The sequence below is a fragment of the Cinclus cinclus genome, chromosome 31 (genome assembly GCF_963662255.1).
Source record: "Cinclus cinclus chromosome 31, bCinCin1.1, whole genome shotgun sequence".
NCBI classification, from domain to species: Eukaryota; Metazoa; Chordata; class Aves; order Passeriformes; family Cinclidae; genus Cinclus; species Cinclus cinclus.
Window position 1 is genome coordinate 1,450,546 of NC_085076.1, and position 15,573 is coordinate 1,466,118.

Genomic DNA, 15,573 nt, shown 5'->3' on the forward strand with positions numbered 1-15,573 from the left:
GAGAAGAGAGAGAGCATGGGAAATGCGGGGTGTTTTCAATCCCAACTCAGAGGAGGATTAACCCTTGGTCACAGCCACACAGGGCTGGGCAGGGGGAAAAGGGAGGGGTTAAGGGAAGGGGAGAACCACGCTACAAACCAAGAGGGGAAACAGAACAAACCATCCTCAGTGCAACACAAAACCATAAATGTGCATTACAACAGGAGGGGACAGCACAGGGTCACACTGAACCCCGTGGGTCCTGAAAACCCCAGTGACCCCATGTGACCCCACCATTGAACCCGAGGGGTCCAGTGGTTCCCTGTGGTGTCACCTCCAGGGCCAGCTCTGGGCTGAGTGCCCGGAACACGCAGTGCCCGTCCTGTCCCAGCTGGTTGGTGGCCATGCACTGGTAGGTGCCTGAATATCCTACATTGACATCCCCAAGCTCTAGGAGGGGACCCCGGTCCAGCTCCTGCCCAGGGAGCAGCCAGGTGAAGGTGAAGCCAGGTGAAGGTGACAGGGGCTGAGCCCACCTGCACCGAGCAGCGCAGGGTCACGGGGTCACCTGGGCGCACCTGGAGTGCCGGGGGACCGGGGGTGATGGTGGCATTGGCCACGGGAACTGTGGGGACACAGACAGGGCTGGCACCTGTCCGGGGAGGATGGGGATGCTGTGGGTGGGGTCACCCCCAGCCTGAGGGTCCCGCTCACCCAGGACAGTGACATTCAGGGGGACACTCTGGGCCACGCTTTCACCGTCGCTGACCCGGCACTGGTAGTGGCCGCTGTCATTGTCCCCAACGTGCCGCAGCTCCAGGCGGGGGCCGGTGCCCAGCGTTGCCCCCGAGTTTCCCGGTGCCAGGAGAAGGACAGGGGACCTGTCCCCATGGCCACCGAGCAGCTCAGCACCAGGCTGTCCCCCAGTGTCACCTTTCCCCCGGGGGGCTGCACTGACAGGGACACCCCCAAGGGTGGGACACAGGAGAGACTGGGGATCTGGGATGAGTGGGGGACACCAGGGAGCAGTGAAGGACGCAGGGAGGGGGATGATCAGAGAGTGTTTGGGGGATCCCAGTGTCCTAGTTTGAGAGACAGGTGTTTGCTCAAGAAAACAGAAGCCTCCCTTTAAACTGTAAAATGCGATCCTTCCTTCATACAGATTATTACGATTTTGAAATTAAGGGAGCTCTCAGGCAAAGATATGGGGGTAGGAATAACAGTTCTTTACTAGTATATCTAACAAGACAAACAAGAACAACACCAGCTATGAAATTACCCACAAACAGAACAGTAACTCAATCCCAGTGTTTTTTGGCTGCAGGCACCTTTTCCCTGAGCTGCAGTTCCCAGTGCTGGAGGCGGGCAGGTCCCGCAGAGCTGCAGGAGGGCTGGGGGTGATGGCAGCGCTGTCCCAGGGGGAGAGAGAGAGAGAGAGAGAGAGCCCTCTGCTCACAGTGTTGGTTCCGAAGCTCAGCAGAGTGCTGGATGGTGGCAGGTTACAGCGAGAAGGCAGCAGGGCAGGGTCCAACAGCAGTGAGGATGGCTCCCGACGCTGGGATGGCAGGGATGGGGCCGAGGCGGCGATCGTCCTTCTCATCCGAACTCCGCGGGGGAAATGGGATGAGGCCCAGCCTTCCGCTTCTTCTTCTGGCTGTTTGAATCTCGAGGGGTTACCCTCCACTCTCCCCACCCCTTGTCACCAGGGCCCAGTCAACAGGTATCTTAGCATGACAATGGGGAAGATTCCACAGAGGGAAAAGGGAAAGAACCAACCCCCAACACCCAGTTAGGAAGAAGGGAGTGCAGAGATGGCGACGAGGACTGCAAAGGAGGGGAAGGGTATTGGGGTTCCAGCCTTGGGGGTGCTCACCTTGCACCGTCACTGACACCAGCGCTGACACTTTCATTTCTGAGGGCACCCAGCCCGTGCAGCGGTAGCGGCCACTGCTGTGCAGCTGCAGAGGGGACAGGGACAGCTCGGTGCTTGTGATGAACCAACTCAAATCCTTGTCATCCTCGTAAAATCGCAAGCTGGTGACAGGCTAGTCCTGCAACCCCCGGCAGCGCAGTGTCACCGTGTCCCCCTCCAGCAGTGCCCGTGCTGGCACCTGCAGCACCAGCGGCTCTGTGGGACAGCAGGGTCCCGTCACACTGAGGAGCCCGAGACAGCTCCAAAGTGGGTGCCCATGGCACCGGGGACATCTGGCTGCAGTGTCCAGTGTGCAGGAGGGTCCCAGGGACACCAGGAGCAGCCCCGTGGCACAGCTGTCACCAGTGGGGTCCCACCGCACTGGGGTGCACTGGGATGCACTGGGATGTCCCTGTGTGCAGGGGACAGGCTCTGGCCACCCAAGGGCTGCGAGTCCGACCACGGACTGGAGCCCACCCAGAGCTCTCAGGGAGTCACCCTAAGCATTTCAGATCCCCCCTCACCATTTGACACCAGCACGCGGGGTCTGAGCCCACTGCTGGGTCTGTCACACGTGTAGGTGCATCCCTGTCTCCCTGTGTCTTTGTCCCCAACACTGCCCCTATTCCCCAAGGTTCCTTTTACCACATCCTTGTCCCCACATCTCTGTACCACAGTTCCCATCCTCCCCTCCCAGTTCCCCTGTTGATGTCTCCCTGTTGCTGTTGCTGTTGCACTCACCCCACAGGAGCAGCGCCACCTTCCCGACCATCCTGATGTCCCCGGCCATGAGCACTGGCTGTCACTCGCTGCCAGGGCCACCTGTCCCCTGGCTGGCGGCTCTTGGGATGAAGGGACAGGAAGCGAGCTCAGGTCTCATCCTCGTGTGTAGGTGGCCCTTGGTAGGGGAGGGGTGTGGACAGGATGGGGGCAGGGTGGGGACCTTGTGGGACATGGGGGTGAGGGTGGGACATGGTGGGGACAGGATGTGTCCACAATTTGGAGGCTGGGGCGGTGCAGGGGGCCAGGGATGAATTTCCATGGCATGTGGGTCCAAGGGTTTTGGGTGTACAGGGAGACGAGGGACCCTTGGGAATTGGTTTTCTGGGGGTAGAAGCAGCCCCTTGGATCGGATAAAGACAGTGGTGGTTCTGGGTAATGGGAGTGCTGGGGTGAGGGCTCCCCGGGGGAAGAGACCAAGGGAATGGGGGTGCCAGGGCTGGGTTCCCACATGAATGGGGGTCCCAGGGATGGGCAGTGGCTGGGTGGGCACAGGGGTCACAGCTCCTTCACAGAGTGCCTCAGATTTTGGGGTGGCTCAGAGCCCAGCACAGCTCCCACAGGGTGCTCATGGCCAGGGGGGCTCCCCAGCCTTGTCCTGGAAGGTTCTGGCTCTCTGCCCCACACACCCCTGGGCATTTTCCCAACCCCACATTTCCTGGCTCAGCCATCCCAGGGAACACCTGAGCAGGTCACAGGTGGGGGATGCCAGGAAGGGGAAAAGGGGGCTGGGGGTGCAGGCAGAGGTTGGGGGGGCTGGGGGGGATGGAGCTCTCTGGCCATGTCCCTGCGCCCAGGATTTTCACTTTCTCTTTCCTGCAGCAGAAGGAAGAGGCCGTTTATGCTGAGGCCAGGACATGGATTCTGTCCTGGTGGGCACATCCAGAGGGGTCCTGCCCTGAGGGAAAAGGGCTCCTCTGAAGTGCTGATGCCTGGCTCTTGTCCTGGGGTCTTGTGCCAGGGGGGTCCTCGTCCTTCTGGGGGTGCCACGTGCTTGGGGATTCCTGTCCCACAGGGGGCACATCCTGGGCACCTCTGTCCTGGGGTGCTCTGAGCATTCCCGCTATCCCAAGTGGGACCCTGGCACATCTCGGATGCCCAGACCTAAGGGGGTTCCTGTTACGACCTTGCCCTGATGATGGTAAATGCCAGTCTACATTCGCTTGATTTAACTGATGCCCAGTTGGACGAGACAAAATTATACATCCACAGAATAAAGGCAAAAATATTTTCTTTCATCGTTTTGGTCACAGTCAACAATGAAATCAGAAAAAATCAATCGGGTAATGAATAAAATATTCGGATTTCTAGAATCCCTTAAATGCTCGCTCTCTTAGCAAGTCACTCACAGTACAAACAAATCACAGGGAAATGAGATGTTTTGGCTTTCTTCAGGAGCCCAGTGGTGCATCCCAGAACAGCATTTGCTTGTGGATAACACAGAGTGTGGAATCTCCCTGAGTGTCCAACAGGTCCATGGGATTGTTCCCTGCCTGCCGGGCTGCAACCCAGCCCATAAGGAAGGCTTTTGTTGGGCCAGAGTTAGGAACTCTGCCCATTTTTCTCATGCCCATCCTGAAGCTTGATTTCCTTCCCACGGGTTGTGCTGCCAAAAGGGCAGAAACTCTGTGCATCCTTGGAGCAGGGATTGCACAGCAATGTGTGGAAATGCCCGTGTGTCCCTCAGGCTCTGATTCCCTGGTAAATCCACTGCAGCCTGCCCTGAATTCCCCTGCCTGGGCACTCCCTGCTCCTGCTGTGACAGCCCTGTGCCCCAGAGCCACGTGGGGATCTCCTGATCGGTATTTCCACACTTTTGCCTCTCTTCTGGTGTCCACATCCAGAACCCAAGCCTTCTTTGAGAGAGGTTCCAAAGTGCAGCTGGTTGCTGAGCCGATCCTTGTGGGATTTGCAGGAGTATTGGGTCTCTCTCAGCCCCTTGGGGACAGGGACCAAAGGATCAATTGCTGCATTTCCACACTGGTTCCCTCACAGCTGCCCCTGCAGGGGGGGTTTCCAGCCAGCCCTGCTCTGAAAACCATCAAAGGCCCTCGCAGAGCCACTGCTTGGGCTCACACGGGGTTTTGTGCTTCTTGCAGGGCTCAGCAAACCACAGCCAGGCCATTTCCCCCCACAGAATTCTCACCTTTGCAGCAGCTCAAAAGCTGCCAGAATCAAAGGCAAGGGGGTGGGGGGAGCCTCAGGTCCTGGCTGCCACCTGGGGCTGGCCAGAGCAGGGCTGGCCAATGCCCATCCCTGAGCAGTGGTCATGTTGACAAGTTCCAGGAAAATTCCTGGCAGTCAAAAAACATTTCTTGGGGGCAGATCTGGGGGCATCTGAGCCCCCAAATGTGTCCAGTGCTCACACAGGAGCCCAAAATCCGCAGGAGAGGCAGCAGAGCCATGTGTTTGTGCACTGAGATGGTTTAGCAGCACAGCTGAACTGCAGAAACCGCGGCCCGAATGACAACAGCTCATTAAGGGTTTGCTCCTGGTCCCTCTCCTCCTCCTCCCGCTGTGGCTGCTGTGTCGGGACCAGCAGTGGCCCAGGAAGAGCAGCAGCGCCAAAGGTGCTGTGGAGCCCCATGAGGAGCCCTGGCAGTGCCAGCAAGGAGCGCCTGCTTTCCTCAACATCCCAGGGCAACTGAACATTCCCCGAGCTGCTGTGCCAGGGCTGAAGGGGGAAAAGGCAGTGAAAGGCTGAGGGTTTTCAGGGATTGTGGTGCAAAGGCACGGGAGGTGCTGCTGTGCACCTGAGACCTGCCTGGGGTTTGGTGCCGCCTTCCTTCCTTTGGGGATCAGGGGGAGCAGTGGCGGGGGTTGTGCAGGGTGTGTGCCTGGCCCCAGGACACTGCTACGCTGGCACCGGGCACTGGGATCCATCCTGCTGCCTCCGTCTGTTCTGCCTGCTGCCGGCGGTAATGGCGGGAGCGATTGGTGCCCGTGAGTTTGCAAAAGGAGCGATTTCCCCTGGTCCCTCACGGGGCCGAGGCCGCCATGGCCCCTGAGGGGTTGGAGCTGGCCCCGGGGCGCCCCCTGCTGGCCGGAAGTGCTCCCTGCAGCAGCGCCCCCTGCTGGCCGGAAGTGCTCCCTGCAGCAGCGCCCCCTGCTGGCCGGAAGTGCTCCCTGCAGCAGCTCCCCCTGCTGGCCGGAAGTGCTCCCTGCAGCAGCGCCCCCTGCTGGCCGTGTTCATAACGACATCAAAGATGAACAAAGAGCCCTCAGCAGGTTGGAAATTTCTGTTCCTATGTTCTTGGTTGTTTTGTTCTGTTCTGCAAATTTCCTAGCAATGAACTGTTATTCCTTTTCTTAATCATTTGCCTGGAAGCCCCAGAATTTGCGCAAATACAAGAATTTGGAGGGATAGGTCCTCTTTCCATTCCATTTCCTTTTCCATTCTCCTTTCCTTGGCAGAGGTTTCTCTTTTAAACCAAGACAGATTCCAGCTCCTGGGTTCCAGCGTGGATTGGACACACACTCCAACAGCAGACGTGGTCAGACACTAGGCCACCTCATGCCTTACCTTTTAAGTCCTGGGGCCACCAAGGTCCTCTCCCAAGCTGGGACCCCTGCTCAATCACCACTCAGGAGATGAGTTTGGCAGAGCGCCACTCTGTCCCCAGTGTGCCATGGCTGAAAGACTGCTGGACACATGGGGCCCTGTGTCACCAAAAGCAAGGCCTGAGCCAGCCCTGCCACACACAGGGGTTCCAAAATGTCTCGAGACACCAACTTTTCCTGTCCCTGACACCCCACCCTGTGCCGTGGCATGATCCCGACTCCTCAGGAAATGAGGGATGCTCAGGAAACTCCTCAGGGCTGTTGTCAAATCATTGTGTGGGGAACACGGCACAGGAGGCGTTAGAGAGAGCAGAGAAGGGAATCCAGAGCACTGGTTTTTAGTGGGAGCCCAAAATTGGAGAATCCCATTCCTAAAGCCCAACAGAGCTGAACAAAGAAACACCATGTCTGCCAGTTGAACCAAAAAGCTGCATTTTGGTGCCAATGAGAGGGCAAGGAGTCCTGTGTTCCCCTGGCAAGGGGAGGAGAGATGAGGAGCCGTGGGTGTGCTGGGACTGCTGAGAGGGGCATTGCAGAGGCACTGGGAGGACAGGGGGACTGGGAGAGAGAATGGGAAGCACCTGGATCTACTGGGAGAAATGGAGAGGCACAGGGAGGAGAAGCAGGGAGGCCATGGGGGTACTGAGAGCACAGTGGGGAGGCAATGGGGTAATCTCTGAGGGTTATGGGAGCACTTGGATGTGGAATGGTGAGTCAGTGGTGACAGTGGAAGAGGGGTGGGGATGGCCTTGTGGGTTCTGGGGGCAAGGGTAGCTTGGGTGCCCTGTGCATCCTCTCATGCATGACCCCCCAGTTCTGCCCACCTATCCGTGAATGTTGGGACCCCACGGGAGCTATGGGGGGGACACACTTGTGTGTCTGCCCGTAGCTGGGGTCCACCTGTGCCCCCAGTGCCTTCAGTGCCCCCAGTTCCCCCAGTGCCGAGCCTTGCCTCAAGTGTCACAGCACATTCCCGTAGATGTCCCCAGATTCCCGTGGTCGCCCATGGGTTGCTGGCAGCTCCGCGTAGGTCACCTGGGGATCCTGGAGTGTGGTGGCACGGGGGCACGCTGCAAGAGACACTGGCTGTGGCATCTGGCGGGAGGGACAGTCATGGGTGACGTGTCCCTCTGTGTGTGTCCCAGCCTGGACTCACCCCCCATCTGCTCGGTGATCACGATGTGGGTGTACAGCACCTCCCCCTCCTCTGGGGGGGCTGGGGGCTCCGGAAGGGGCCTAAGGGGATAAAGGGGATGTGTGAGAGAGACAGGGGGGTCTGGGGGTTGGGGTCAAAGATGGGAGTGTGGTTTGGGCTCCCCACTCACCTTTCCTGCTGATTCCTGGCAGCTGCAAAGGAAATAGGGCAGGGGTAACTGTGGGGTCCCAGGACCTTGACCCCTCTCAGGAGTGCTGAAACCCCTCTGCACCCTCAATTTCGCCAATGACCCCGGAGGCCCCCTCCTGCCCCCCAGAATCCCTGAACCAACCCAGTACACTGGACCATCTGAGCCCCTAGAAGCTCTATCTGGACAGGGAGGGAGACCCTCCAAATTCCCCCAGAATCACTGAAAGGACCCCCAAAATCCCTGCAAGGGGTTGCAACACTACCCCAAATCAGTCAGGACCCTGAGGAAAAGTCCTCTGGGCTAAAAGCTGCCCAAATATGTGGCTGTAAGTGCCACGCCATCTTCCCCACACTTCTATGACCCACCAGATCCCTGGGGCCCCCATTGTCCCCATTGTCACCCACCCATGCTGTTCCACCGGCGCCAGCCCAAAGCTCCACCCACAAGCAGCACCAGGAAGAGGAGGGACCCGCCAAGCCCTGCGGCCACTGGAGGGGACAGAAGGGACACATCAGGGTCACCTGTCACTCCAGGGGTCCTGCAATCCCAATCATCCTGTCTGACCCCACCTCTGTTTCCACGGTATCCAGTGGTTCCCTGTGGTGTCACCTCCAGGGCCAGCTCTGGGCTGAGTGCCCGGAACACGCGGTGCCCGTCCTGTCCCAGCTGGTTGGTGGCCATGCACTGGTAGGTGCCTGAATGTCCCACATCGACGTCCCCAATCTCCAGGAGGGGACCCCGGGCCAGCTCCTGGCCGTTGTGGAGCCATGTGAAGGTGACAGGGGCTGAGCCCACCTGCACCGAGCAGCGCAGGGTCACGGGGTCACCTGGGCGCACCTGGAGTGCCGGGGGACCGGGGGTGATGGTGGCATTGGCCACGGGCACTGCGGGGACACAGACAGGGCTGGCACGTGGCCGGGGAGGATGGGGATGCTGTGGGTGGGGTCACCCCCAGCCTGAGGGTCCCGCTCACCCAGGACAGTGACATTCAGGGGGACACTCTGGGCCACGCTTTCACCGTCGCTGACCCGGCACTGGTAGTGGCCGCTGTCATTGTCCCCAACGTGCCGCAGCTCCAGGCGGGGGCCGGTGCCCAGCGTTGCCCCCGAGCCCTCCCGGTGCCAGGAGAAGGACAGGGGACCTGTCCCCATGGCCACCGTGCAGCTCAGCACCAGGCTGTCTCCAAGTGCCAGCTGTCCTCCGGGGGGCTGCACTGACAGGGACACCCCCGAGGGTGGGACCTCTGTGGGGAGACGCAGGAGAGACTGGGGATATGGGAGGAGTGGGGGACACCAGGGAGCAGTGCGGGTATCAGAGATGGGGCGGATCTGAGTGGTGTGGAGAGGTCCCAGTCAGGAAAAAAGGGGTGCAGTCATGGAGGCGAGGATTGGAAGAGAGTGGAACGGACCCCCAGGAAGGATGGGACATTGAGCGAGGTGATGTATGGAGAGGGCTGAAGGGAACCCCAGGGAAGATTTTGGGGACCTGGACAGGGATGGTGGGACATGTGGACAATGGAGGGAAAGTGGATAGGGAGGGGCAGCTTCTCCAGGGAGGGGTGAGGGGACCTGTTGGGGGATGGAGGCACCAGGGAAAGTGATTGGGAGGGCTCAGGGAGGGAGCTGGGAAGGCAGGGCAGCACGGAGAGGGTTGAGCGGGGATGGGAGACCTGGGAGGGCTCTGGGGGCTCCCTGTGCCCATCCCCGCACTCACTGCGCACCCTGACGCCGAGCCGGGCACTGCTCTTCTGCACGGTCCCCTCTTCAGAGCTCACCTCGCAGCTGTAATTCCCCGAGTGGGAGACTCCCGCAGCAGGCACCAGGAGGTGCGGGGACCCCTGCGGGCCCCCCACCCTCTGCCCATCCTGGTAGAAGCTGTACAGGAGGGGCGCTGGGGGCCACAGGGGGCTGGGGGTGCTGAGGCAGCTGAGATTGAGGGGGGACCCCACGGTGAGCTTGGGGGGACCCTCCAGCACTGGCACTGAGAAGAGCTCTGGGAAGGAGATGGGGGTGGGGAGCGTGACTCTGATTGCACTGAGAAGTGGCTTTGGGGGTGTCAGGATATTTGGGTTCCAGCTGTGGGGGTGCTCACCGTGCACTGTCACTGACACTGGTGCTGACACTTTCATTTCTGAGCCCACCAAGCCCGTGCATCGATAGCTGCCGCGGTTTTGGATCTGCTGGGTGGAAAGGGACAGATCGGTGCTTGTGATGGACCCACTCAAATCCTTGACTTCCTGGTAAAATCTCACGCTGGTGACAGGCTTGTCCGGCTGGCCCCGGCAACGCAGTGTCACCGTGTCCCCCTCCAGCAGTGCCCGTGCTGGCACCTGCAGCACCAGCGGCTCTGTGGGACAGCAGGGTCCCGTCACACTGAGGAGCCCGAGACAGCTCCAAAGTGGGTGCCCATGGCACCGGGGACATCTGGCTGCAGTGTCCAGTGCACGGGAGGGTCCCAGGGACACCAGGAGCAGCCCCGTGGCACAGCTGTCACCAGTGGGGTCCCACCGCACTGGGGTGCACTGGGATGCACTGGGATGTCCCTGTGTGCAGGGGACAGGCTCTGGCCACCCAAGGGCTGCGAGTCCGACCACGGACTGGAGCCCACCCAGAGCTCCCAGGGAGTCACCCTAAGCATTTCAGATCCCCCCTCACCATTTGACACCAGCACGGGGGGGCTGAGCCCACTGCCGGGTCTGTCACACGTGTAGGTGCCATTCTCAGTGACAAGGAAGCTGTCGCGTCCATCCTGCCCCCAGCGCCGCCCGTCCTTGTACCAGGTGGTGCCACCGGCGGTGCCCGAGCCCTGGCAGGTCAGTGTCACCCGGTCCCACAGCACCGCCGGCGTCCAGGGGGGCTGCACGAGGAGCTGGGTGGTCTGGGCACCTGCGGGTGACAGGGGACACCAGCCTGCCAGGGCCAGTGCGGGGCTGGGGACAGCGGGGCGGGGACATGGCATCCCCCGAGGACTCACCAGCGAGGCCGAGGGTCTGGGCTGGAAGGGAGAAGGGACAGGGCTGGGTGGGGGTGGCCCTGCAGGGACAGCAGCACCTGGGGCACCTGCCGTGGTGTCTGTCCCCAGAACTGTCTGTTCCCATGGGGACACTGGGGTAGCACGGAGGTTTGGAGGACAGGGACACCTCAGTCCCCCTGGGCTGAGGCAGGATATGGGAACACTGTGAACATCACATGTGTGCACAGGTCACCCCCACCAGCCCTACAGCACCTGTCCCCATGGCCACATCCCCATGGCCCTGTGCCCGTGATCCCATTCCAATGGCTCCTGTCCCCATGGCCCATCTGCACAGGACGAGGCCCTTGTCCCTGCCCCTGCATCTCTTTCTCCCTTTCCCTGTCCCTACAGCTGCCCCTATCCTCAAGGTTCCATTTCCCTCATCCTTTTCCCCACATCTCTCTTCCTGTGTTCCCATGCCCACATCCCCATTCCCCTGTTCCTGTCCCCCTGTTGCTGTCCCCACCACTCTGGTCACACTGGTGTCCATTCCCAGACACTGGCTCTGTTTGGCCTTGGGGACCTCAGGGAACCCCACAGCCCCCCTGTGCCCGCTCCCCACCGGTCTCTGCCTCACCAGGGCCCATCCCTGGGGTGTCAGGCCCGTGCCCGGGGCACTCACCCCACAGGAGCAGCGCCACCTTCCCGGCCATCCCGGTGTCCCCGGCCATGGGCACTGGCTGTCACTCGCTGCCAGGGCCACCTGTCCCCTGGCTGGCGGCTCTTGGGATGAAGGGACAGGAAGCGAGCTCAGGTCTCGTCCTCGTGTGTAGGTGGCCCTTGGAGGGGGAGGGGTGTGGACAGGATGGGGGCAGGGTGGGGACCTTGTGGGACATGGGGGTGATGGTGGGACATGGTGGGGACAGGATGTGCCCACAATTTGGAGGCTGGGGCGGTGCAGGGGGCCAGGGATGGGTTTCCATGGCATGTGGGTCACAGGGTTTTGGTTGCTGGGGGACAAGAGGGACCCTTGGGAATCGGGGTTCTGGGGGAAGAAGCAGCCCCTGGGATGGGATCACAATAATGGCGGTGCTGGGTAATGGGAGTGCTGGGGTGGGGGTTCCCCGGGGGGAGAGACCAAGGGAATAGAGGTTCCAGGGATGGGTTCCCACAGGAATGTGGGTCCCAGGGATGGGCAGTGGCTGGGTGGGCACAGGGGTCACAGCTCCTTCACAGAGTGCCTCAGATTTTGGGGTGACTCAGAGCCCAGCACAGCTCCCACAGGGTGATCATGGCTAGGGGGGCTCCCCCCCCTCGTCCTGGAAGGTTCTGGCTCTCTGCCCCACACAGCCCTGGGCTTTTTCCCATCCCCACATTTCCTGGCTCAGCTGTCCCGGGGAACACCTGAGCAGTTCACAGGTGGGGGAATGCCAGGATGGGGAAAAAGGGGGCTGGGGGTGCAGGCAGAGGTTGGGGGGCTGGGGGAGATGGAGCTGTCTGGCCGTGTCCCCACCTCCAGGATTTTCACTTTCTCTTTCCTGCAGCAGAAGGAAGAGGCCGTTTATGCTGAAGCCAGGACGTGGATTCTGGCCTGGGGGGCACATCCAGAGGGGTCCTGCCCTGAGGGAAAAGGGCTCCTCTGGAGTGCTGATGCCTGGCTCTTGTCCTGGGGTCTTGTGCCACTGGGGTCCTCATTCTTCTAGGGGTGCCACGTCCTTGGGGATTCCTGTCCCAGAGGGGGCACATCCTGGGCACCTCTTTCCTGGGGGTCTCTGAGCATTCCCGCTGTCCCCACTGGGGCCCTGGCACATCTTGGTTGCCCAAACTTAAGGGGCTTCCTGTTACGACCTTGCCCTGATGATGGGAAATCCCAGGCTACATTTGATTGATTTCCCTGTTGCCCAGTTGGAGGAGGCAAAATTATGCATCCACAGAATAAAGGCAAGAATCTTTTCCTTCATCGTTTTTATTACAGTCAACAACGAACTCAGCAAATATCAAACTAGCAATGTATAAAATATTCTGGTTTCTGCAATATTTAAATGCTCGGTCATTCCGCAAGTCACTCACAGTACAAACAAATCACAGGGAAATGAGATGTTTTGGTTCCCCTCAGGAGCCCAGAGGTGCATCACAGAACAGCGTTTGCTTGTGGATAACACAGAGTGTGGAATCTCCCTGAGTGTCCAACAGGTCCATGGGATTGTTCCCTGCCTGCCGGGCTGCAGCCCAGCCCATAAGGAAGGCTTTTGTTGGGCCAGACTTAGGAACTCTGCCCATTTTTCTCGTGCCCACCCTGAAGCTTGATTTCCTTCCCATGGGTTGTGCTGCCAAAAGGGCAGAAACTCTGTTCATCCTTGGAGCAGGGATTGCACAGCAATGTGTGGAAATGCCCGTGTGTCCCTCAGGCTCTGATTCCCTGGTAAATCCACTGCAGCCTGCCCTGAATTCCCCTGCCTGGGCACTCCCTGCTCCTGCTGTGACAGCCCTGTGCCCCAGAGCCACGTGGGGAGCTCCTGCTCGGTATTTCCACACTTTTGCCTCTCTTCTGGTGTCCACATCCAGAGCCTAAGCATTCTTTGAGAGAGGTTCCAAAGTGCAGCTGGTTGTTGAGCAGATCCTTGTGGGATTTTCTGGAGTTTTGGGTCTCTCTCAGCCCCTTGGGGACAGGGACCAAAGGATCAATTGCTGCATTTCCACACTGGTTCCCTCACAGCAGCCCCTGCAGGGGGGGTTTCCAGCCAGCCCTGCTCTGAAAACCATCAAAGGCCCTCACAGAGCCACTGCTTGGGCTCACACGGGGTTTTGTGCTTCTTGCAGGGCTCAGCAAACCACAGCCAGGCCATTTCCCCCCACAGAATTCTCACCTCTGCAGCAGCTCAAAAGCTGCCAGAATCAAAGGCAAGGGGGTGGGGGGAGCCTCAGGTCCTGGCTGCCACCTGGGGCTGGCCAGAGCAGGGCTGGCCAATGCCCGTCCCTGAGCAGTGGTCATGTTGACAAGTTCCAGGAAAATTCCTGGCAGTCAAAAACATTTCTTGGAGGCAGACCTGGGGGCAACTGAGCCCCAAAATGTGTCCAGTGCTCACACAGGGGCCCAAAGTCCGCAGGAGAGGCAGCAGAGCCATGTGTTTGTGCACTGAGATGGTTTAGCAGCACAGAACTTCAGAAAACGCGGCCTGAATGACAACAGCTCATTAAGGGTTTGCTCCTGGTCCCTCTCCTCCTCCTCCCGCTGTGGCTGCTGTGTCGGGACCAGCAGTGGCCCAGGAAGAGCAGCAGCTCCAAAGGTGCTGTGGAGCCCCCTGAGGAGCCCTGGCAGTGCCAGCAAGGAGCGCCTGCTTTCCTCAACATCCCAGGGCAATTGAACATTCCCCGAGCTGCTGTGCCAGGGCTGAAGGGGGAAATGGCAGTGAAAGGCTAAGGGTTTTCAGGGATTGTGGTGCAAAGGCACGGGAGGTGCTGCTGTGCACCTGAGACCTGCCTGGGGTTTGGTGCCGCCTTCCTCCCTTTGGGGATCAGGGGGAGCGGTGGCGGGGGTTGCGCAGGGTGTGTGCCTGGCCCCAGGACACTGCTACGCTGGCACCGGGCACTGGGATCCATCCTGCTGCCTCCGTCTGTTCTGCCTGCTGCCGGCGGTAATGGCGGGAGCGATTGGTGCCCGTGAGTTTGCAAAAGGAGCGATTTCCCCTGGTCCCTCACGGGGCCGAGGCTGCCATGGCCCCTGAGGGGTTGGAGCTGGCACCGGGGCGCCCCCTGCTGGCCGGAAGTGCTCCCTGCAGCAGCTCCCCCTGCTGGCCGGAAGTGCTCCCTGCAGCAGCGCCCCCTGCTGGCCGGAAGTGCTCCCTGCAGCAGCGCCCCCTGCTGGCCGTGTTCATAACGACATCAAAGATAAACAAACAGCTCTGAGCGGGTTGGAAATTTCTGTTCTTGTCTTGTTTTCTGTCTTATTCTGATGTACAAACTTCCTCGTAATGAACTGCTATTCCTTTTCTTACTCTTTTTGGTGCAAGCCAAAAAGTTTTTTCAATTATAACAATTTGGAGGTGTGGGTCCTCTTTCCATTCCATCTCCATTTCCATTTCCATCCTCCTTTACATGGCAGACGTTTCTCTTTTAAACCAAGACAAAATTGTTTGGGATACAGCGTGGATGGAGCAGACACTCCATGAGCTGACAACGTCAGACACTTGGCCACCTCATGCTCTGCCGTTTAAACCCTGGGGCCACCAAGGGCCCTGTCCCAAGCTGGGACTCCTGGTCACTCAGCCACTCAGGAGCAGGGTATGGCAGAGTCTCACTCTGTCCCCAGTGTGTGCCATGGCTGACGGACTGACTGACACATGGGGCCCTGTGTCACCAAAAGCAAGGCCTGAGCCAGCCCACCCACACACAGGTGTTTCAGAATGCCTCAAAAGACATCTAACCTTTCCTGTCCCTGACACCCCACCCTGTGTCATGGCCTGATCCCGAGTCCTGAGGAAAAAGGAAAGACTGAGGAATACCCCCCAAGGCCTTTCTGACACCATTGTGGGGGGAACACGGCACAGGAGGCGTTTGAGACAGCAGAGAAGGGAATCCAGAGCACAGCATTTACTGGCAGCCCAAAATTGGAGAATCCCATTCCTAAAGCCCAACAGAGCTGAACAAAGAAACACCATGTCTGCCAGTTGAACCAAAAAGCTGCATTTTGGTGCCAATGAGAGGGCAACGAGTCCGGTGTTCCCCTGGCATGGGGAGGAGGGAATTAGGGCGGCTTGAGGATACTGGGAGCCCAGTGGGGAGGGAATGGGGAAATCTCTGAGGGTTATGGCAGCACTTGGATGTGGAATGGGGAGTCACTGGTGGCAGTGGATGGGAGGTGGGGATGGCCCTGTGGGTTCTGGGGGCACAGGGAGCTCTGGGGAGCTGGGGAGCCTGTGCAGTCTCACACGTGATCCCCAAGTTGTGCCCACCTACCCGTGAATGTTGGGAACCCACGGGAACAGTGGGACATACACAGGTTTATGATTGCCCATAGGTGGGGTACCCCAGTGCCCCCAGTGC

At 59.7% G+C, this 15,573-nt stretch overlaps 1 protein-coding gene across 1 annotated transcript; it reads right to left on the reverse strand.

The window, feature by feature from the left end:
* Positions 1-7,192: 7,192 nt before the first annotated feature.
* On the reverse strand, positions 7,193-15,545 carry LOC134055106 (Fc receptor-like protein 2). Its single transcript, XM_062511235.1, has 15 exons — positions 15,487-15,545; positions 14,978-15,003; positions 13,398-13,416; positions 12,044-12,068; positions 11,415-11,540; positions 11,232-11,313; positions 10,552-10,572; positions 10,233-10,463; positions 9,670-9,924; positions 9,292-9,570; positions 8,552-8,821; positions 8,148-8,462; positions 7,979-8,066; positions 7,389-7,468; positions 7,193-7,302 (listed from the first exon to the last, which is right to left on the reverse strand). The coding sequence occupies exons 1-15, from the start codon at positions 15,543-15,545 to the stop codon at positions 7,193-7,195; spliced, it is 1,986 nt and encodes a 661-aa protein (XP_062367219.1).
* Positions 15,546-15,573: the final 28 nt, after the last annotated feature.